This window comes from Pecten maximus, chromosome 2 (assembly GCF_902652985.1).
Source record: "Pecten maximus chromosome 2, xPecMax1.1, whole genome shotgun sequence".
NCBI classification, from domain to species: domain Eukaryota; kingdom Metazoa; phylum Mollusca; class Bivalvia; order Pectinida; family Pectinidae; genus Pecten; species Pecten maximus.
Window position 1 is genome coordinate 20,226,144 of NC_047016.1, and position 23,345 is coordinate 20,249,488.

At 38.7% G+C, this 23,345-nt stretch overlaps 1 protein-coding gene across 5 annotated transcripts in view; it reads right to left on the reverse strand.

Moving 5' to 3' along the window:
* LOC117321300 (adenylate kinase isoenzyme 5-like) overlaps positions 1 to 23,345 on the reverse strand; it is a 70,295-nt gene that overhangs the window by 45,573 nt on the left and 1,377 nt on the right. For 4 of the 5 annotated variants that reach the window (XM_033875782.1, XM_033875783.1, XM_033875785.1 and 1 more), the window contains 11 exons: positions 19,726 to 19,830; positions 16,616 to 16,791; positions 15,548 to 15,661; positions 15,039 to 15,230; positions 14,126 to 14,219; positions 10,795 to 10,998; positions 7,325 to 7,500; positions 7,085 to 7,198; positions 6,661 to 6,852; positions 6,212 to 6,301; positions 2,328 to 2,349 (listed from right to left, as the gene is read on the reverse strand). In XM_033875782.1, coding sequence (XP_033731673.1) covers positions 2,328 to 2,349; positions 6,212 to 6,301; positions 6,661 to 6,852; positions 7,085 to 7,198; positions 7,325 to 7,500; positions 10,795 to 10,998; positions 14,126 to 14,219; positions 15,039 to 15,230; positions 15,548 to 15,661; positions 16,616 to 16,791; positions 19,726 to 19,830 — 1,479 coding nt within the window. The remainder of the gene's footprint in view (positions 1 to 2,327; positions 2,350 to 6,211; positions 6,302 to 6,660; positions 6,853 to 7,084; positions 7,199 to 7,324; positions 7,501 to 10,794; positions 10,999 to 14,125; positions 14,220 to 15,038; positions 15,231 to 15,547; positions 15,662 to 16,615; positions 16,792 to 19,725; positions 19,831 to 23,345) is intronic. The other variant, XM_033875792.1, reaches the window with a different exon arrangement.

Here is a 23,345-nt window from a genome sequence, read left to right on the forward strand (position 1 = left end):
AGACCCTGAGGGAGTGTTCTGTTCCTGACTAGGGAGACACTCTGTAGTGGGTGGGGGAGACAGACCATGAGGGTGTGTTCTGTTCCTGACTAGGGAGACACTCTGTAGTGGGTGGGGGAGACAGACCCTGAGGGAGTGTTCCGTTCCTGACTAGGGAGACACTCTGTAGTGGGTGGGGGAGACAGACCATGAGGGTGTGTTCTGTTCCTGACTAGGGAGACACTCTGTAGTGGGTGGGGGAGACAGACCATGAGGGTGTGTTCTGTTCCTGACTAGGGAGACACTCTGTAGTGGGTGGGGAGACAGACCCTGAGGGAGTGTTCTGTTCCTGACTAGGGAGGCACTCTGTAGTGGGTGGGGGAGACAGACCCTGAGGGAGTGTTCCGTTCCTGACTAGGGAGACACTCTGTAGAGGGTGGTGGAGACAGACCCTGAGGGAGTGTTCTGTTCCTGACTAGGGAGACACACTGTAGTGGGTGGTGGAGACAGATCCTGAGGGAGTGTTTCCTTCCTGACTAGGGAGACACTCTGTAGTGGGTGGTGGAGACAGATCCTGAGGGAGTGTTCTGTTCCTGACTAGGGAGACACTCTGTAGTGGGTGGGGGAGACAGACCCTGAGGGAGTGTTCTGTTCCTGACTAGGGAGACACTCTGTAGTGGGTGGTGGAGACAGATCCTGAGGGAGTGTTCTGTTCCTGATTAGGGAGACACTCTGTAGTGGGTGGGGGAGACAGACCCTGAGGGAGTGTTCTGTTCCTGACTAGGGAGACACTCTGTAGTGGGTGGTGGAGACAGATCATGAGGGAGTGTTCTGTTCCTGACTAGGGAGACACTCTGTAGTGGGTGGGGGAGACAGACCCTGAGGGAGTGTTCTGTTCCTGACTAGGGAGACACTCTGTAGTGGGTGGTGGAGACAGACCATGAGGGAGTGTTCTGTTCCTGACTAGGGAGACACTCTGTAGTGGGTGGGGGAGACAGACCCTGAGGGAGTGTTCTGTTCCTGACTAGGGAGACACTCTGTAGTGGGTGGGGGAGACAGACCCTGAGGGAGTGTTCTGTTCCTGACTAGGGAGACACTCTGTAGTAGGTGGGGGAGACAGACCATGAGGGTGTGTTCTGTTCCTGACTAGGGAGACACTCTGTAGTGGGTGGGGGAGACAGACCCTGAGGGAGTGTTCCGTTCCTGACTAGGGAGACACTCTGTAGTGGGTGGGGGAGACAGACCATGAGGGTGTGTTCTGTTCCTGACTAGGGAGACACTCTGTAGTGGGTGGGGGAGACAGACCATGAGGGTGTGTTCTGTTCCTGACTAGGGAGACACTCTGTAGTGGGTGGGGAGACAGACCCTGAGGGAGTGTTCTGTTCCTGACTAGGGAGGCACTCTGTAGTGGGTGGGGGAGACAGACCCTGAGGGAGTGTTCCGTTCCTGACTAGGGAGACACTCTGTAGTGGGTGGGGGAGACAGACCATGAGGGTGTGTTTTGTTCCTGACTAGGGAGACACTCTGTAGTGGGTGGGGGAGACAGACCATGAGGGTGTGTTCTGTTCCTGACTAGGGAGACACTCTGTAGTGGGTGGGGAGACAGACCCTGAGGGTGTGTTCTGTTCCTGACTAGGGAGACACTCTGTAGTGGGTGGGGGAGACAGACCATGAGGGTGTGTTCTGTTCCTGACTAGGGAGACACTCTGTAGTGGGTGGGGAGACAGACCCTGAGGGAGTGTTCCGTTCCTGACAAGGAAAACAGTAAAGAGTGAGGGTTTAGTATACTTTAGCACATGAAGTCAAAGAGACTTGTAAGGTAGATTATTACTTAAAAGCTGCCTTGCCCAGCCACTTTGTATAGATTAAAACTGCTGATCAGTAGTTTAGTTACACAAAGTACACTCCAGTACAACCAATACACAAAAAGCTAGAAATAATACACTTATATGTCAATAAACCAAATCAATATATGCAGACATTTGTGGTTTAGTAAGTTATAAAAGCTATCTTTGATTGTAACATACTTCGGAAGTTTAAGCATCTACAAATAAAGAGAGCACATCTCAATGACGGCCTTGTAAGGGTATTCACTGAAGCTTCTTTACAATTATAACTGTCTTTCATTGCAATAAATACCATAACTTACGAAAATTTATTTAATTTCCTTGCATTTTCATGTCTACAAAGGATCGAAATACAGTTAATTGTTAGATCTCAAAGAACATGTCTTCTGTGCATATTTCAAATGTCTGGCATGTATCTAATTTGTCGGTATAATGAAGTCAAAATGTAACTTCACCCAGTGATAGTAAAGTTTATAAAAAATATTTTAAAAAGTCACTTACCGGCACCTTCAGATGATGGAGCCTGCAAAACAAATAAAGTGTTAATGTCTCCTTCCTCTTTAAAACCTTGTAAGTACTCATGTAAACAATTACTGATTATTCTCTCACTCAAGTACATCATCAACTCTTTTAAGCTCAGTGTTTAATTATTTCTGTAGTTTGGACCTTAAATTTTGTCAAAATAATTGTTTAAGAAAAAATTGTGAACAGCAATCCACATATGTATGATTTTATGTATACATTGTGTAAGTTTTATTGATAGGTTAATGATGTACAATGTATTGATACAAATACTTTAACGTGGTCGTAATGATTGATATACTACATGGATGACCAGACAGGAAATAGTAAGCTACGGAAGGAAATCAGCCTGTCATCACCAGGTCAAATTCATATCAGTTTCCAAATAAACTGAAATACTCAATTTTTAAAGCTGCAGAGTTTTTAAAAAACAAAATAAAGTTATGATGGCTGATAACCAAATAATTATAATCCTGTGCCTTAGTCAGGAGAACTCTTCACTCAGTATAGTTTTACACTCATTCCTGTACAAGTTTTTCTTGATAATCAAGCATTATCACATTTCACAAAACTCAATAAAATTGTTTTCAGTGTTTGTTAGAAAATCTGTGTCAAATTTGAAAGATTTACACATAAATTTGTAAAAACACTGTCAAATCTTAGCTTTGAAGTTCAAATGTTTTATACAAGATCCTAATTAACATCTGGATGTCCAGAAATCCTAGCAGCCATTCAAACAATTCTTACTTTAAAACTCCTAACCTAGTAAAACAAATATCACAAATATCACAATAAATCTTAATAAATAATGGCCAGATACTTACTGCCATGTTTCACAGGTGAATTAGTGAAATTTACAACAACAAAAAAACCCACAAAACTTTCCTCAGATCTCAGCAAAAGCAATCCCAAATCACTCCCTATGAAGGTGACACACAGAAACAGCTTAACCTAATCACCCAGACCTAACATTACTGAATCAGAGTGCAATCAGTGTACCGTAATATACCTAACGGGTACACCACCCTCCAATGTACCGTAATATACCTAACAGGTACACAACCCTCCAATGTACTGTAATATACCTAACAGGTACACAACCCTCCAATGTACTGTAATATACCTAACAGGTACACAACCCTCCAATGTACTGTAATATACCAAACAGGTACACCGTCCTCCAATGTACCGTAATATACCACCTAACAGGTACACAACCCTCCAATGTACCGTAATATACCACCTAACAGGTACACAACCCTCCAATGTACTGTAATATACCACCTAACAGGTACAAAACCCTCCAATGTACTGTAATATACCACCTAACAGGTACACAACCCTCCAATGTACTGTAATATACCTAACAGGTACACAACCCTCCAATGTACTGTAATATACCACCTAACAGGTACACAACCCTCCAATGTACTGTAATATACCTAACAGGTACACAACCCTCCAATGTACTGCAATATACCACCTAACAGGTACACAACCCTCCAATGTACCGTAATATACCTAACAGGTACACCACCATCCAATGTACCGTAATATACACAACAGGTACACCTCCCTCCAGTGTACCGTAATATACCTAACAGGTACACCACCCTCCAATGTACTGTAATATACCTAACAGGTACACCTCCCTCCAATGTACCGTAATATACCAAACAGGTACACCTCCCTCCAATGTACCGTAAATACCTAACAGGTACACAACCCTCCAATGTACCGTAATATACCTAACAGGTACACCACCATCCAATGTACCGTAATATACCTAACAGGTACACCACCCTCCAATGTACCGTAATATACCTACCAGGTACACCTCCCTCCAATGTACCGTAATATACCTAACAGGTACACTTCCCTCAAATGTACCGTAATATACCTAACAAGTACACCACCCTCCAATGTACTGTAAATATACCTAACAAGACACAACTTCTATTCATTAAATCATGTATAATTGATCAGTAATGGAATTATCCACTATCAACACATTGAGTCATTAAAAAATAATGGAATGATTCATTATCCACACATTGACTCATTAAAAATAATGGACTGACCCATTATTAATGCAATGAGTCATTAAAAAGTAATGGAATGACCCAGTAACACAGTATCAACAGATATCTAGAATCTTTAACAATATATTGTCTGCGATGTGTGTTTTTATTAACATAGATATGGTACCTTTTAGTCATTAGCAATTAAGCCCACTTTTACCAGGATCATCAGGTATCACCAACATAATAACAACCACCACATGTACATCTCACAAGGCTGCAGTTGTCACGGAATATATGTTCATATAAACATGATAATTCTAAGGATGGGAGTCTTAACATAGATCAACAGGACATGTCCAGTCTGATTCATAATGAAAGCTAGAGAGCTCTGGGATCCAATCTGATTGGCACCCTCTTGTTTTTATGTAAAGGAAACCTAATGTATATATATTTCTTTCAATTCACTATTTGTCATTGTAAATGACCGAAAAAAATAATAATAAAAAAACAACTTAGAACTCTTTTTTTGTTAATATAGATACAGTAGAGTACTGGAACACTGACTACCTTAACTCAAACTAGAAATCATCACTAGTCATTTAATTAGGACAATATATCTAACAGTGAACCACAATACAGAGCTAGGTTCCTTCTGACACCAATAAGGTATATATGTCAGGTATCCTAAGTAAGTCGTGGGGAGGAGTGATAGAAGTGGAACAAGAATTCCCCACAGACATGAAACAATGTGCTAACTGTTCTAAGACATTGTTATACATATACTGATGGCTGTATCACATGAGACTTGGTGTGGAATCGGCTAGGTCATGGTAATATCTGTGGAGGGATGCTCCACTTTGTGGGAGCCTCACAAACATATACATATATATATCATAAGGTCTATACCTTTATACAAAGGAAATGTATCACTGTGTGGGATTGTAACATGTACACTTATTTTAGCATGTTCTGTTCTGTATAAGGGATGCCCCACTGTTTGGAACAGGATTCTTATTTCTTCCTAATTATGTTTTTCCAAATAAAAGGTGTTAATGATTGTTTTCTGGATTCTAACAACAGTATATAGTTAGGCTTATCAATAATTAAATATGTTCAGTAACTACAGGAGCCAACAGTGAAAAAGTGAACAAAAATATACCAAGATCTCATTGAAATATGTGACAATTTCTCTTAATATTCACATTGTTAAATATTTACATTGTTAAATATTTACATTCAGTGCTGCAGTCTATGCCAGTATGGATAAATCAAAAGCAGCGAGGATTCTGAGTGAGAACAATTGCATTATTGAGGATTCTGAGTGAGAACAATTGCATTATTGAGACTTCATTTTAGTACTATGTTGATCTTTGTAGTACTATGTTGATCTTTGTAGTACTATGTTGATCTTTGTAGTACTATGTTGATCTTTGTAGTACTATGTTGATCTTTGTCACAGCAAGGCTTTGTACCAAGTGTCAGATAGGTTGCAAATCAATCACAGAAATGGTTTGATTTAAAGATACCATCTTTCAAATGAACATACTGGAAATGAGTAGAAATGGTGCATGTGTGTATTTAGTATGGTCGAAACAAGGAATGTAATTATTAAAGAAAGACAGAGTTTAATGTAAATATAACAATCAAACACTTGCAGGATTGTATTTATTATCAATGTTTGATGCAATCTGGGTGACAGATGAATATTCATGGAGCCCTAACAGTGACAATGAGTACAATCTAACAAGCCTTTAATTGTTGAATGTTCATATTTTTGTTTTTGTGTGAATACACGATATACTTGAATACACTATATACTTGAATACACTATATACTTACAGGCTGCTGAGCTTTATCACCAAAGAACGCTTTATCTAACACAAGGGTTATGTCAAAGAACACTTCCTGAACATCTCTGTCACCATATAGCTGAAATGTATATGAAATGTATACTTCTGTGCATGATCAGTTCTTCATCATCAAAAAGTTACTAATTCAGATACAAATAAATGAAAATGTGCCTATATCAAGAACAAATTAGAAACCAAAGGAAAAAATAACTATTTGTACAATAATGAACAAAATACAGAAAGCCGTAATAATAAACATATTTAGGGCCACTTGTATGATATATATAGAATATGTAGATACAATATTAATGTAGCATCATTTTTATGACAAATAAGGAATTGTATTAGGCTGCAACATTATGCCATAACAATATTTTGATTTTTTTATAATACATGGTATTGATAGGATGATATTATAAAGTGTTCACATGGACTTACTACAACAAGCTTGCCATCGTCATCATAGTGTTTTAAAACGGGTAGTGTATTATTACGGAAGAAGCTAATTCTACTGGAGATTGCGTTGAGATTGTCATCAATCCTTTCCTTCTCCTTCCCTCGATCTACAAGTCGTTTTTGCATGTAATATTCCTCACAGTCTATCAACAGCACAAAATTCATCCCTCCAATCTATAACAGAGGAAAATAAAACTTTTGTAACAAAATGGGGACATAAATGTAATCGGTTTTTAACATATTAAATTTAAGCAAACTTCTGGACATGAGGGGAATAGTACCAATGTGTTGGATTTTTAAAAACCAACAAACAAAAAACTATGAAAGTATATTGAAACAAGATTGATATGAAGGTAAGTTGTAAAAATCTGGTCACAATAGTAATGTCGAGAACACAAACACTTACATATTTGTTAAACTCCTCCACCTGTTCCTTTTCCCTTGGGAAACCCTCCAGGAAGATGGCTGATGCGTCCTTGTGTTTTGCTAAATGACTTTTAAGTAGATCTACTGTCACCTCCTGCAAATAAAAGATGTTTTAGAATAAAATATTTCAAACTGAATGATCACTTTCATTTAGGACTTCAATGTTTGAATAACATTTCTAAATACACTAATCATATTGTTAGTGAGTTGTCTCCCTTACCTCAGGTGCCATCTCTCCTTGCTGTACTAACGAGCTTATCATTCCCCACTTCTGATCGGCTGATCCTTTTTGACTGATCTCTGACCTAATGATGTCACCCATAGATATATGAACTGTGCCTGGGTAGCGATCAGTGATCATCTTAGCCTGGGTACCTTTCCCACTGCCTGGTCCACCTGTTATAATAACAATTGGTCAAACGAACAAAACACGGAGACAAGCAATAACATGCAACACAACAAAAGTTCAACAATAGAAAAAAAACAGCAGAAAACATCCAACAATAACGAAACACGAGAACAATCAAACACTCCGGACAATCACTGAGAAACGAGACAACGAGCAACGCAGACAAACCAGACAAACAGCGCGAATAAGAGTACGAAACACATACAGAGACAAACGCAGACAGCAACGAAAAGCAGAACAAGAAACACGCGAGACAGCAGACGAACACGCGCGAACACAAGAAACAGGCGGAACACATGAGCGAAACAGGCCGAGACACACCATAGCAAACACGCGATAACAGCAAGTCGAAACACCGCGATAACAGCAGACGAAACAGCGCAACAGCAGACGAAACAGCGCGAGACACAAGCGAAACAGCGCGAGACACAGAGCGAAACAGCGCGAGACAGCAGAGCGAAACAGCCGAGACAACAGCAGAGCGAAACAGGCCGAGACAAACACAGCGAAACAGGCGCACCAACAGCAGAGCGAAACAGCGCAGACAACAGCAAGCAAACAGCCAGACGAAACACCACGAGCGAAACACGCGCGAGACAGCAGAGCGAAACACGCGCGAGACACAGAGCGAAACACGCGCGAGTACAACAGCAGAGCGAAACAGCGCAGACAACACCAGAGCGAAACAGCGCAACAACCAGAGCGAAACAGCGCGAGACAAGCAAGCGAAACAGGCGCGAACACAGAGCGAAACACGCGAGACAACACAGACGAAACAGCTCGAACAGCAGAGCGAAACAGCGCAGACACAAGACGAAAACACGCAGCGAACAAACAGCAAAAGCGAAACACGCGCGAACAACAGCAGAGCGAAACAGCGCGAAGAACAAGCAGAGACGAAAACAGCGCGAGAACACACCAGAGCGAAACACGCGCGGAGACAAACAGCAGAGCGAAACACGCGCAGACAACACCAGAGCGAAACACGCGAGACAACACCAAGCGAAACAGGCGCTGAGACAACAGAGCGAAACAGCGCGAGAACACAGACGAAACAGCGCAACAGAGACAACACACGAAGAGCGAAACACGCGCGAGACAACACCAGAGCGAAACACTGCGCAGACAACACAGAGCGAAACAGCGCGAGACAACCAAGCAAACACGCGAAAAACAGCGCAGCGAGACAACACCAGAGCGAAACACGCGCGAGACAAACAAACACAGAGCGGACAAACAGCGCGAGACAACACAGAGCGAAACACGCGCGAGACAACAATCGAAAGCGCGAAACAACGGCGCAGAGAAAACAGACAGAGCGAAACACAAGCCGAACAACACCAACGAAACACGCGCATACACGAGCAATTAAACATCTCAACAACACAAGCGAAACACTCCGTAGAAACACAACACAATCAAACACTACGCTATACAACAGCAACGAAACCCAACACAATCAAACCCTGAACACCAAGCAAACACGGCGAGACAACACCAAGCGAAACACGCGCGAACAAAGCAAAACCATAGCGACAAACACGCGCGAGACAACACCAGAGCGAAACACAGCCAGACAACACCAACGACAAACACGCGCAGACAACAGCAGAGCGAAACACGACGCAACACAGATCAGCGAAACAGCGTCGAGACACACAGAGCGAAAACACCGCAGACAACACCAGAGCGAAACACGCGCAGACAACACAGAGCGAAACACGCGCAACAACACCAGATCGAAACACCGCAGACAACAGATGCAAACACCGCGAGACAACAGCAGAGCGAAACAGCGCGAGACAACACCAGAGCGAAACAGCCGAACACACAGAGCGAAACACGCGAACAACACCAGAGCGAAACACGCGCGAGACAACACCAGAGCAAACACGCCGAGACAAACACCAGAGCGAAACACGCGCGAGACAACACCAGAGCGAAACAGCCGAGACACACAGAGCGAAAACAACACGCAGAAACAACAGAAGCGAAACACGCGCGAGAACACCAGAGCGAAACACGCGCGAGACAACACCAGAGCGAAACACGCGCGAGACAACACCAGAGCGAAACACGCGCGAGACAACACAGAGCGAAACAGGCCAGACGAACACAGAGCGAAACACGCGCGAGACAACACCAGAGCGAAACCACCGACGCGAGAACAAACAGCAGACGGAAACACGCGCGAGACAACACCAGAGCGAAACACGCGCGAGACAACACCAGAGCGAAACACGCGCGAGACAACACCAGAGCAAAAGCGCAGACAACACCAAGCGAAACACGCGCGAGACAACACAGAGCGAAAACACGCGCGAGACAACAACAGAGCGAAACACGCGAGACAACACCAGAGCAAAACGCAGCAACACAAGCGAAACACTGCGAGACAACACATAGCAAACAGCGTCGAGACAACACCAGAGCAAACACCTCTATACAAACCAACAAACATCTCTATACATCATATCTAAACACTCTCTATACAACACCATATCTAAACACTCTCTATACAACATCATATCTAAACACTCTCTATACAACACCATATCTAAACACTCTCTATACAACATCATATCTAAACACTCTCTATACAACATCATATCTAAACATTCTCTATACAACATCATATCTAAACACTCTCTATACAACACCATATCTAAACACTCTCTATACATCATATCTAAACACTCTCTATACAACACCATATCTAAACACTCTCTATACAACACCATATCTAAACACTCTCTATACAACATCATATCTAAACACTCTCTATACAACATCATATCTAAACATTCTCTATACATCATATCTAAACACTCTCTATACAACATCATATCTAAACACGCTCTATACAACACCATATCTAAACATTCTCTATACAACACATATCTAAACATTCTCTATACAACACCATATCTAAACACTCTCTATACAACATCATATCTAAACATTCTCTATACGACACCATATCTAAACATTCTCTATACAACACCATATCTAAATATTCTCTATACAACATCATATCTAAACACTCTCTATACAACATCATATCTAAATACTATTGTTGGACACCATATCTAAACACTCTCGATCTATACAACATCATATCTAAACACTCTCTATACAACACCATATCTAAATACTATTGTTGGACACCATATCTAAACACTATCTATACAACACCATAGTTAATAGTTTAATTAACACTCTCTATACATCTTATATAACAGCAACACAAATGAACACATTGATCATTACAACATCCTTACCGGCAATGACTATGATTGGACATGTTGGTAGATCGGGCTTCCGTCCTTCATCTTTATTCACGACTACTGGAGCATCTTGGACAAGTACCATGCTATTCTGGAGCTCCGACTTAGTTCGCTTAATAGCTTCAGCTGGACGCTCATATGAAGCTGCTTCTGGAATAACGTCTTCTGGGGGATTTGGAATATTAGACCTTGGTGGCTCTGTAAAGAAAGTAAACGTAAATAATGAACCATCTTATACATCCTCAGGCAATGGAGACTAAGGAATGATGATTTTGTTAATGACAGTGGTAAGAAACAGCCGGTGCATGTAAAAAGTAGTGAAACAAAATCAGAGTGAAATGAGAATTGTTTTTTATAAAGTACCCGATTTTATTATTACCATAAATCATAGCTACTGTCTACCTACTGTAAGATAAATATAAAGTTATGGTACATATAAGCAGTCTGCAGTATTGTAACTGTATAAACAAGAGGCCCATGGGCCTAAACGGTCACCTGAATTTGAAATATTTCTCTAAACTTGACCCTGCCCACCAGCCCCTGGGGGCCAATAATTGCATACCAGCAAACTGCCTTCCAAAACTGCTAATTCCAATAGAAATGACACAAATGATGTGATTTCCTTATGTAAGCAACAGTAAAGAGTACCTCCTCCAAAGGAGCAAACAATTAAGAGACCCCAGGGCCAAGAAAATTCACAATTTTTGGTAAAGCACCTTAAGATCCTTCAACCTATGAAAGGGTCTTGAGAAGAAGATTTCTGAATTTTCAGCTAATCTGACCATTTTTGGCCCCACCCATCTGCCCCTGGGGGTCAGTCAGGGCCAACATGTACATACCATCAAACTGTCATCCCATGCTGATAATGTTAACCAAGTTAGTTTACCTCCTCCCCAGGGGCAAACATGAGACGCCAGGTTCATGAAATTCACAATTTTGGTAAGGCACCTTAAGACCTTTCTATCTGTGAAGAGTATTTGATTCTACCATATCTAGAAGTTAAAAAGAAGATTTTTGAAGTTTCAGTCAATATGAACATTTTTGGCCCCACCCTCAGGCCTCTTGGGGTTGGGGATCATATCATTCACAATTTTGGTTGACATTTTACCATGGAAGCTTCCTGCCAAATTTCATTAAATTTGGTTGAGCGGCTTTGGAGAAGAAGTCGAAAATGTAAATTGCTTACAATGGACGATGCACGATAGACGACTTCGTCTCAGGTGACCTAATAAATCCTAAATTAATATACACTCTCACTGATGAAGTACAGAAATACAAATTTAAACTGTTAACACTATTTAGGTGCGGTATAAAAATATCATATTTTCTCCATATAAGGCTTTTTCCTATGCGACAACCACTACTAAAAGGTATTACAATTCAGTGATACTGGGAGAATTCATAATCCTGTAACACATTTATACTGTATAATCTCTACTTTCAATTTGATGTAAGCCTGTTTGTCATTTTGAGGTCCTATAGACTTTGCCTGTTGCCTTGGAATCCTAAATGTACTACATAATAGCTACATACTAAGATATTCTAAATGAAAATGTCCACATACTATAAACTGTGACCAAGATATTACTGACATACTGCTAGAGAAATTAAGGCTATATACCGGGTAGATGGGCAAGTATTACAATAAAGGTGAGTAATATAGACACAACTTTTAAAATAACATATAAACTCTGCAAGAAGTGGAAAGTATGATCAATCTATAGCCCCTACATATACCTACTCAAATTTAATGGATCAATCTCTCAAATAAAACTTCACACTTTTCTACACACCTCTAATTTGTGTCCATTTAAACTTGATATCTTCCACAGGCTTCAGATAGCTTCTGTCCAATTTGAACGCTTCTTTTAAATTTAAAGCTTCTAGCGAGTAGGCCGAGGACTTACATAGACAAACATCACAGAGTAGAAATAAAAGCAATACCAACAAAATGTGAAAATGTGAATCTGTTTGGTTTTATTAGTTTATGATATTTTTACAGGGGAATATAAAGTGGATATGTCTGATAGAGAATACGAGGGACTACTGTTAGTAATCATGTGATGGCCGATGATGTGATGTTAATGACAAGGCAGTAAGTCTTCAGTCTGATACTGTAAAAGTTGCTATTTTCAAAGGGCTCTATTTTCACTGTTTTGCCTAAGGACCAAAATAATATTACAAAAAAATTGATACCTTAAAAGTAAAAACTATAAAATTGCAGTCGGTTTCAAAATATACACAAACATTACATCCTATTTGCTTTTAATTTCTGGCAAAACTGTGAAATGTGAACCATCAATTTGAAAGAGAACAATTTCTACAAAACACACAACTCTAGATCTGTCAACAAGACGTCAGTGCCTCTGCTTGTGATGGAAATATAGTTGGAACTAAAAGGAAGTTCACAAAATTTCCACCTTACTTTTGGGAAAAATAAAGTTCAAAACAATTGTCAGAAAATTGCAATACAACATTGTACATGTTTTCATATTTATTTTTATATCAGAACCGAAAAAAACTTCCATAAAAATCCTGAGACATTTAAGTATTGACAGAGGATTTCAGACCTGAACACAATATCTAATAGATAAAAATCAGGTTCCTAGCCATTTATGGTGGGAACATAAAAATGTTTTAACAATAAAAGCCATGGCATATTGACAAAATAATATCTTGTACAGACGATTCTACATACCACTGTATGCAATTTTCAACCAGCACAGATGCAAATTATATGAGTCTGTGTGTAAATTAATGAATTATTCTCCTATAAAGTACATGTAGCATGTGAATTTTCATTTTCTAACAAGAGTTTTTTTCTTAAATATATTACATCATATTATAAGAGTAAATAATTTGCTAACATCCACTCATGTAACATGTTTTTAGGCTAACATGAACTTCAGTTTGAAAATTATTATACCATTAACATGTTTTTTTCTGACAATACATTGTATATGGCAGATAAAGACAGAAAATATGTCAAGGACAAATGTTTTTTTCCTCATGTAGATAACTGTCTGCTCATGACAATCACCTAACTTTCTCTTTCCTTATGGAAGATACAATATGTACACTCTGTTTTACAAGACTTAATTGGTGCACATAATTATATAGGTATCTCTCGATGAGCAGGTGGTGGTAAGGATTGCTCAGTCAGACCTATGGTGTACAGGTCAGCTGAGGTGAGAATTGAGCTGCTGAAACTTGAGAAAATGTGTACAAAGAAGTTATGTAAAGCTTCAAAAAAAAATATCAAAATGATGTCCAGCTTTTGCTCACATTACAATTGTCTACTTGACAATATCTGCACAGGACTTACCCAATTTCCTGCCATTTTTGTCTCCAAAAATAGAATTTTTGAAGCACTGTCCTAGCTCAAATGCAATTTCCTTGATGTCCCTGTCAGCGTTTATCTGTAAAATATGTTGGGCATCATTAATCTGATACATTCTACAGCAGATTCCCTGCTTTGTAATTACATGTAGTAACAAAACTACCCCAATATATTTCCAGTGAGTAATATAATCAGACACACAATATTGTTTCCACATTTCTCACTGTCACCAATATATAAAGAATGTTATATTTCTTCATCTTGTAAAAATGATAACAGCTTGAAATAATTTATATTCTCTAAAATAAGTCCTATAACTGATGAAAAAAACTATGTATTCAAAATGGTATTAAAGTTTTAAATTGAGTATCAAGTATCAAGTTTTCCCCAATTTTATTGTTGCTCTGACAATGCAGGCCACCACAAGAAATAAGTTTCATCATCTTTTCAGTCAAAATATTACCTCATGGACATTATGGACTTATGGTATCTAAAGATGCCTTATAAATATACCATTCTGATAATCTTGTTTCTATACTTTTCCATATTTATCATATGATATACACTAGTGACAAACAATTCAATATTTTTATATTGTCAAATTTTGACAGGTATATAATCAATCTAGTTTTTTTAAAATTATTTCCCACTCAATGTAACCACTAATGTTATCATACTCAAAACTTCATATATGCTAGACTTTTATGATTTAAATGCAAAAGAAAATATTTACAATTCATCAGAGATTGATAACAGTCACATAGGTTGTGTGGAACAATGAGTTAACCGAAACAAATATATACCTTACAGGTTCAATATTGTTTACTTCTGTGAAAATAGTCAATACTCTAAGATATGCTTAAAATCTGTTTGATCTTCATAGTATTTGTTTAATTACCACGAATAGTTTGCCTCTGTCATCCAGCACTTTGGCTGCTGGTAGTGTGTTAGATTTGAAGGCTGCGATACGACGCTGTATGGCGTTGATGTTGTCATGCACTCTCCCCTCCTTCTGGCCGCGCTTTAACAATCTCTGGGTGCAGCAGTGTTCATCGCAGTCTAACATAAAGGCCATGTCCATCCGACCAACCTTAACATTTGAATTAATTTATAATTAATTTATATAAAAACTTTAGACAGGAATAAGAGAAATCATTACCTATGATATAAAATAACACATTATCAGTCATTCTAATCTAAAAATTGATGGTTACCAAATATAAATAATGAACTTTGAATCGTCTGTTTTCAGCCCTGATAAATCTAAACTTGATGGATGTCAGTATTGTTCTGATTAGCCTATTGTTCCAAACACTTTGACATATTTTGTGATGAACTACATCATACAACTCCCAACACAAGAAGATAAATGTGTGTTGAAACTAGATATAAGAAATGGAGATTTACAATTTTTTCAAACTGCTTGATCTGGTTTACTGTGCGGGGGTAGCCCTCCAGTATGAATCCTTCGGCTTTGGGGTGACACTTCAGACTGCTGAGGATAAGATCTCCTGTGATGTCCTGTAAGAGGAAGTATCACAACATATTAATATATTCACCTACATTTTAATCATTCCTAAACACTTCTATCATTTTATATTCTAAAAAACAAACTGAGTATTGCTAAAGCAATACATGTCCCCTACTGGTCCTCACAAGCTTTTACACTCTAGTGATTTGTAATGATGATACACTTTTAGTGTTAATTTGGGAAAAGTATATATAATTAGCTTATAATTGATATAACAATACAAGGAACTGTAATGTCTAAAAGTATTTTGACATAGGAATTATATAAAATAAAACTGGGATTTACAAAAATAAAAGTAACTGTGACCTTGACTTGACGACCCTTAAACTTCAACTCATTCAAGTTTTACAGAATCTTTCATTATGCGGTTGAGACAGGGAATTTCAACCGCAAGGGGAAGATTCTAAAAAGTTGCCATACACGAAGCTTGCCAAGTGTTTGGCAGCATAAGTATCTTTCACCATGGATTGAAATCCATTAGGGTTAATGATTATTTTTCTCTTGCCCAGCTGTTTACTCTCTTGTGTATCTAATATGGACAATAAATCAATGTGAAATGTTGCTCTATGATTTTCTGAAAACAGTAATGATGACCTTGATAAAGTATTCCTCAAAATCTGTAGTTATTGTGTGAAGTTAATAAAAATCTTACAGTGAATATGAAGCTGGTAGAATGCTGACATTGAATATTCTAAAAACAGTAATAGTGACTTTGACCACCAATCCTGAAACTGAAACTTGTCCAAGATATTATGATCCTTTATAATTGTGTGACTTTGATCAAAGTTCCTCAAGGAATGAAACCGCTGGAGCATTGATGAACTTTGGTGTTACAGTATATATACATACAAGATGGACGAAACCTAGCTCTCTTAGTATTACATAACAAAGAAATGCTTATGTATCGTTAGCCCTAAACAGTTCTAACCCTCCCCCATTATTACCTCTGGCGCCATCTCTCCCCTGTTGACAAGATCACCGATCATCTCCCACTTGTCCTCGGCTGATCCCTTGTCAGCAATCTGTGACCTCAGTAAGTCACCCATGGACAGATGTACCCATCCTGGGTAGGACTTCTGTAACAACTTCACCTGAGTCAGCTTTCCACTACCAGGACCACCTGTTATTACAAATGGCTGAATGTCAAACAGTTATACAATTATTCTATTTAGAGCATCCCAACAAGGAGGCAAGCATGAAGCTAAAATCATCAAGCCAAGGGGAATTAACAGATAGGGTCTGAATACAAGGGTAACAGATAGGGCTGGAAACCAGGGCTGGAAACCAGGGGTTACAGATAGGGCTGGAAACCAGGGGTAACAGATAGGGCCTTAAACCAAGGGTAACAGATAGGGTTTGAACCAAGGGTAACAGATAGGATTTGAAACTAAGGGTAACAGATAGGGCTGGAAACCAGGGGTAACAGGAAGAATTTGAAACTAAGGGTTACAGATAGGGCTGGAAACCAGGGGTAACAGATAGGGCTGGAAACCAGGGGTGGAAACCAGGGGTTACAGATAGGGCTGGAAAGCAGGGGTAACAGATAGGGCCTTAAACCAAGGGTAACAGATAGGGTTTGAACCAAGGGTAACAGACAGGATTTGAAACTAAGGGTAACAGATAGGGCTGGAAACCAGGGCTGGAAACCAGGGGTAACAGATAGGGCTGGAAACCAGGGCTGGAAACCAGGGGTAACAGATAGGGCTGGAAACCAGGGGTGGAAACCAGGGGTTACAGATAGGGCTGGAAACCAGGGGTAACAGATAGGGCCTTAAACCAAGGGTAACATACAGGGTTTGAAACTAAGGGTAACAGATAGGGCTTGAAACTGATGGTAACAGATAGGGTTTGAACCAAGGGTAACAGACAGGGTTTGAAACCGATGGTAACAGATAGGGTTTGAACCAAGGGTAACAGACAGGGCTTGAAACCAAAGGTAACAGATAGGGTTTGAAACTAAGGGTAACAGATAGGGCTTGAAACCAAGGGTAACAGAAAGGGCTTGAAACCGATGGTAACAGATAGGGCTTGAAACCAAGGGTAACAGATAGGGCTTGAAACCAAGGGTAACAGACAGGGTTTGAAACTAAGGGTAACAGATAGGGTTTGAAACCGATGGTAACAGAGAGGGCTGGAAACCAGGGGTAACAGATAGGGCTTGAAACCAAAGGCAACAGATGGGACATCAAACCAAGCAAACAGATGGGACATCAAACCAAGGGCAAACAGATGGGACATCAAACCAGGGGTAACAGATGGGACATTAAACCAAGGGTAACAGATGGGACATCATACCAAGGGTAACAGATGGGACATCATACCAAGGGTAACAGATGGGACATCATACCAAGGGTAACAGAGGGGACATCAAACCAAATGTAACAGGTAGGACATTAAACCAAGGTAACAGAGGGACATCATACCAAGGGTGATAGATGGGGGGTCAAACCAAAGGCAACTGATGGAACATCAAACCAAGGTTAACAGATGGGACATCAAACCAGAGGTGATAGATGGGACATCAAACCAAGGGTAACCGATGGGACATCAAACCAAGAGCAACAGATGGGACGTCAAACCAAGGGTAACATATAGGGCTTGAAACCAAGGGTAACAGATAGGGCTTGAAACCAAGGGTAACAGACAGGGTTTGAAACTAAGGGTAACAGATAGGGTTTGAAACCGATGGTAACAGAGAGGGCTGGAAACCAGGGGTAACAGATAGGGCTTGAAACCAAAGGCAACAGATGGGACATCAAACCAAGCAAACAGATGGGACATCAAACCAAGGGCAAACAGATGGGACATCAAACCAGGGGTAACAGATGGGACATTAAACCAAGGGTAACAGATGGGACATCAAACCAAGGGTAACAGATGGGACATCATACCAAGGGTAACAGAGGGGACATCAAACCAAATGTAACAGGTAGGACATTAAACCAAGGTAACAGAGGGACATCATACCAGGGGTGATAGATGGGGGGTCAAACCAAAGGCAACTGATGGAACATCAAACCAAGGTTAACAGATGGGACATCAAACCAGAGGTGATAGATGGGACATCAAACCAAGGGTAACCGATGGGACATCAAACCAAGAGCAACAGATGGGACGTCAAACCAAGGGTAACATATAGGGCCTTAAACCAAGGGTAACAGATGGGACATCATACCAAGGGTAACAGATGGGACATCAAACCAAGGGTAACAGATGGGATATCATACCAAGGGTAACAGATGGGACATCATACCAGGGTAACAGATTGGATAACATACCAAGGGCAACAGATAGGACATCAAACCAAGGTCAACTGATGGAACATCAAACCAAGGGTAACTGATGGAACATCAAACCAAGGGTAACAGAGGGCACATCATACCAAGGGCAACTGATGGAACATCAAACCAAGGGTTACTGATGGAACATCAAACCAAGCGTAACCGATGGGAAATCAAACCAAGGGTAACCGATGGGACATCAAACCAAGGTCAACTGATGGAACATCAAACCAAGGGTAATAGATAGGGCTGGTAACCATGGGTAACAGATGGGACATCATACCAAGGGTAACAGATAGGACATCAAACCAGGGGTGATAGATTAGACATCAAACCAAGGGTAACCGATGGGACATCAAACCAAGGGCAACAGAAGGGGCGACAAACCAATGGCAACAGATGGGACATCAAACCAAAGGCAACAGATGGGACATCATACCAAGGGTAACAGATGGGACACCAAACCAAGTGTAACACCTAATGGCAGAAACCTGGGACAATGAATTCACTGTTTTCATACCCATCCCTGTTGAGAATGGAAATTTTTCACAGCACTCAGAGTCAGAGATTTCTCTACAAGTTCCAATCATTGTATCATAAAGGATATAAAAGTATCTATGTAATACTGTCCTACTATAAATAAATTACCAGTTATGAATTTATTATTATATGGAATTTATTTCACTTCAACAATGATAAAATTTGTTGTTCTACACATAGCGTGTTTTTTTCTGAACCATCATGTCTGGACTAACAGTTTATGGATTACCTACCCACAATGAGCGTGATTGGTACATCAGGCACGTCTGCATCAACACTCTTGGTGATCGGGGGTAAGGGTGACGCTTTCCTATCAGTAAGGTCCTTTTGGTCATTCACTGTTGACAGAAAAAATGATTGTACTTAATTTGTTATCTTCAAAACCACTGATAGAAAAATAGTAGCATTATGTCAGATTGAAAACGCCTAACACTCAACCGATCATTTACACTGTCATTTACACTGTCATATATATACACTGTCATTTACACTGTCATTTATACTGTCATTTACACTGTACATCATATACCCTATTATTTACTGTCTTTTACACTATTGAACAATTATAATGATAACTGTAAGGACACATCAGGGCTCAAAGTGGCGCCTATTTTAGTGGCCATACCATGGCACTTTAAATTCACTATTGATGACCAGTTATTGACCTATAAGGTGCATGACCACTAAAAAATTGTGAAAATATGCGATTTGGTAATCTTTCAAAGGTCGCTGTCAATTCTAAAATGACGTTCACAATTGAAAAAGTTACAGAGATTTTATACTGAACAAATGAATTAAAAGATTTTGTTTTTAAATGTAAGACAATTTGGTCGGGCGACTAACTTTTCCAATTGGCACCTAGATTTTATGACTTAGTTACCCCTTTATCAAATATCATTTTGATCATGCTAATTGTTATGTGTGTTATTCAGTAGCATGATTATATCTATTCATAGCAAAATATCTATTCCAAAAAGGTACAACACAATAATCACAGAAATATTCCAGTTGTAATCATCAGTTATTTGTGTGTGTATAAAAAGACTCAATATATAAATATAAAATATTGGTATCTTAATTTGTTACTGAAATACATTCTCATAATTACAAAGTGAGTAATTTGTTCACCAGATTTCAATTTGTAGAATTGTACCAATAAGTGATGTATTATTCCTGTGTATAAGACAGGTCGCCTGCCTTACTGCATGTAACTGTATAACAAAGGATCTCAGGTAAAAAAATCAATAATGTTATTGAAACGCTGGATAATGCAGGAGTTGAGTAATCTAATGCTGAATACTACCATTATATAAACTAATCAGTTTACATCTGTATAACTATAAATTCTTCTTATCTATCATAATTTAACTGCTTTGTTGATACATAAGTGGTCTTTGTGAGAGAGCATGGTGAAATGGAGGTAATGATTAGAGTATTGTGTTTACAGGTTAAGTGTTACCTGGCCAGACACGCTACCTATATTGTGTATTACTATACACAACTTAAAGCTTTAACCAACCATAACAACCTATATATAGCTACCTCAGGTAAATCTCAAAGCAACATCCAAACAAACACCGTGGTTTTTTCTCCTATTGATTTCAAAGTTCATCAATAATTTAAAGCTCCCGGTATTGGCTAATAATTATCATCCTTTATCTGGTCGTGAGTTGATAAATACAGGTATCTGAGAGTTTATCCAGAGTCAATATTACACTCATATGTATAAATGTCATAATTCTACTGTGATTGATGTGACAAGTATTACCATTCAACATATGTTCTGACAAAATCAATTAGGTGTAATAAACTAGAAGGCATTTTAATATACCAAATTTGATATAAATGTTTATAGGTATACAAGTATATGAGTGACTTTGAATGTTTGTCATACATCATTAATGATGCAATAAATATTTATATACATAATTATACATACATCAATATCTATCAAGGTTTAATGATATAGTACAGAAACATGTGTCTACTGCTGAACATATTCAAAAGCATTCAACCAAAGCCTGAATAGTGGGATGTTGAGATGTACTGTTCTATCACAATGTATATACCATCTGTAATTGGTATAGCAATAAGCTTCTTTAGTGAAATCTAAAAAGTATGTGACAATACTCTTAATTGTTTAATATCAGACTTCTTACAATGTTATTGTGATGTGGTCTGAAATCCAGAAAATAAATTTGGTTAAAATTTTAATGGAGACATCATGTTCGGTAGAGAAATTTAAGGACAATGTCATGTTTTCTACATGACTTGTAACTTTGAAATGTAAGAGTACTTTCTTTTAATTTTTACTATAATGCATTAATATTATGAAAATCAAACAATTTTTAATATTCAATTGACCAGAAATTTATGAGATTGTGCAAAAAACATAAAGGATATTCAGCAAATTTCTTTCTTTTGTTTCATTAGACCAATTTCTTTGATAAAAGCATTAATAATTATCACTTTAATATATTTCAATAAACAACTTCAGCAAAATTATGAAGTGACTTTGAAAGTTCATTCTGGTAGATATCATTACTAATAGCTACTCAAGACAGACTGATCTAAGCCCTCCAGAGAATTTTGTGTTTCAAAAAGAGTTATTTAACCCAAAATTAACCATTATGATCAACTGAATATACATGATGTCATTTATAAGCGCACATTATATATATATATATAGAGGATATCTAACAGTGTCCTCAGTAATACCAAATATATTTCACGAGTGGGGCTAATTTATATTTGGATATTTTTCACGAGTGCGCAGCACGAGTGAAAAATATCAAAATATTAGCCACACGAGTGAAATATATTTGGTATTACTGAAGACACTGTTAGATATTCTGTTTATTACATTTTTTATCAGCGAAAACCCTACCCCGTATGCTAACTAGGCCTACAGTGATAATTTGTAAACAAAAAAAGTAGTTTCCCCTGTCCAGGTGCTGACATATATGTCGGGCTTTCTGATTGGTCAATTATTTTGGTATTTTCTAATCATTAATTTGATTGGTCAAATCAACAAAAGTGATATTTTTCACTAGTGAAAAATATCACTTTTATAGAATGAATAATTTTTGATATTTCACTGGTAAAAATGTTATAAATATATATATGTTGCACTCTGTGCAAGAAAGGAAATCAATATCCAATTTTTGGTTAATATGAAAATTTCTGACTGATTTCTGTTTTTTTTTTTTTTATTTGTGTATGTGATGTGTGTGTGTGTGTGTGTGTGTGTGTGTGTGTGTGTGTGTGTGTGGGGGGGGGGGGGGGGGGGGGGGGGGGGGGAGGAGGGGTGTGGTGTGTGTGGTGTGTGGGGGGGGGGGGGGGGGGGGGGAGGAGGAGGGTTAAATGTCACGTATACTACCTGATCTAGCTAAAACAAACAGTAGTATACTTAATCAATTTTGTTATTTCCAGTACAATATTATGTTCAATATAAAACAACATAATCTTTTGAAATTTAAAAATTAGTACATCTGACACATTATTTGAAAATTAAACGTAGATCATGATCTTTAAGCTCAATATCACACTTAACGTACTCTGTGCCTTGTTTTTCTTAGAAGATATATATAACAACTTTCATACTGACTAATTGTCTTTCTGAATAAATGACATTGAAACATTAATAATCCATCAATCACACTGAGTTTTTCACATTTTCATCTGATAGAAGCTTAATTTACTTATGTGGTTCGATCTTTATGCTAATATATCCATAAATATGCAGCAATGTCATTTACAATCTTATCTATTTAAATACTCTTTAATAAAGAAACAATTTTAATGACTTAAGAATACAATGTACTCAAATCAACAATAATCTGACATTGATTAA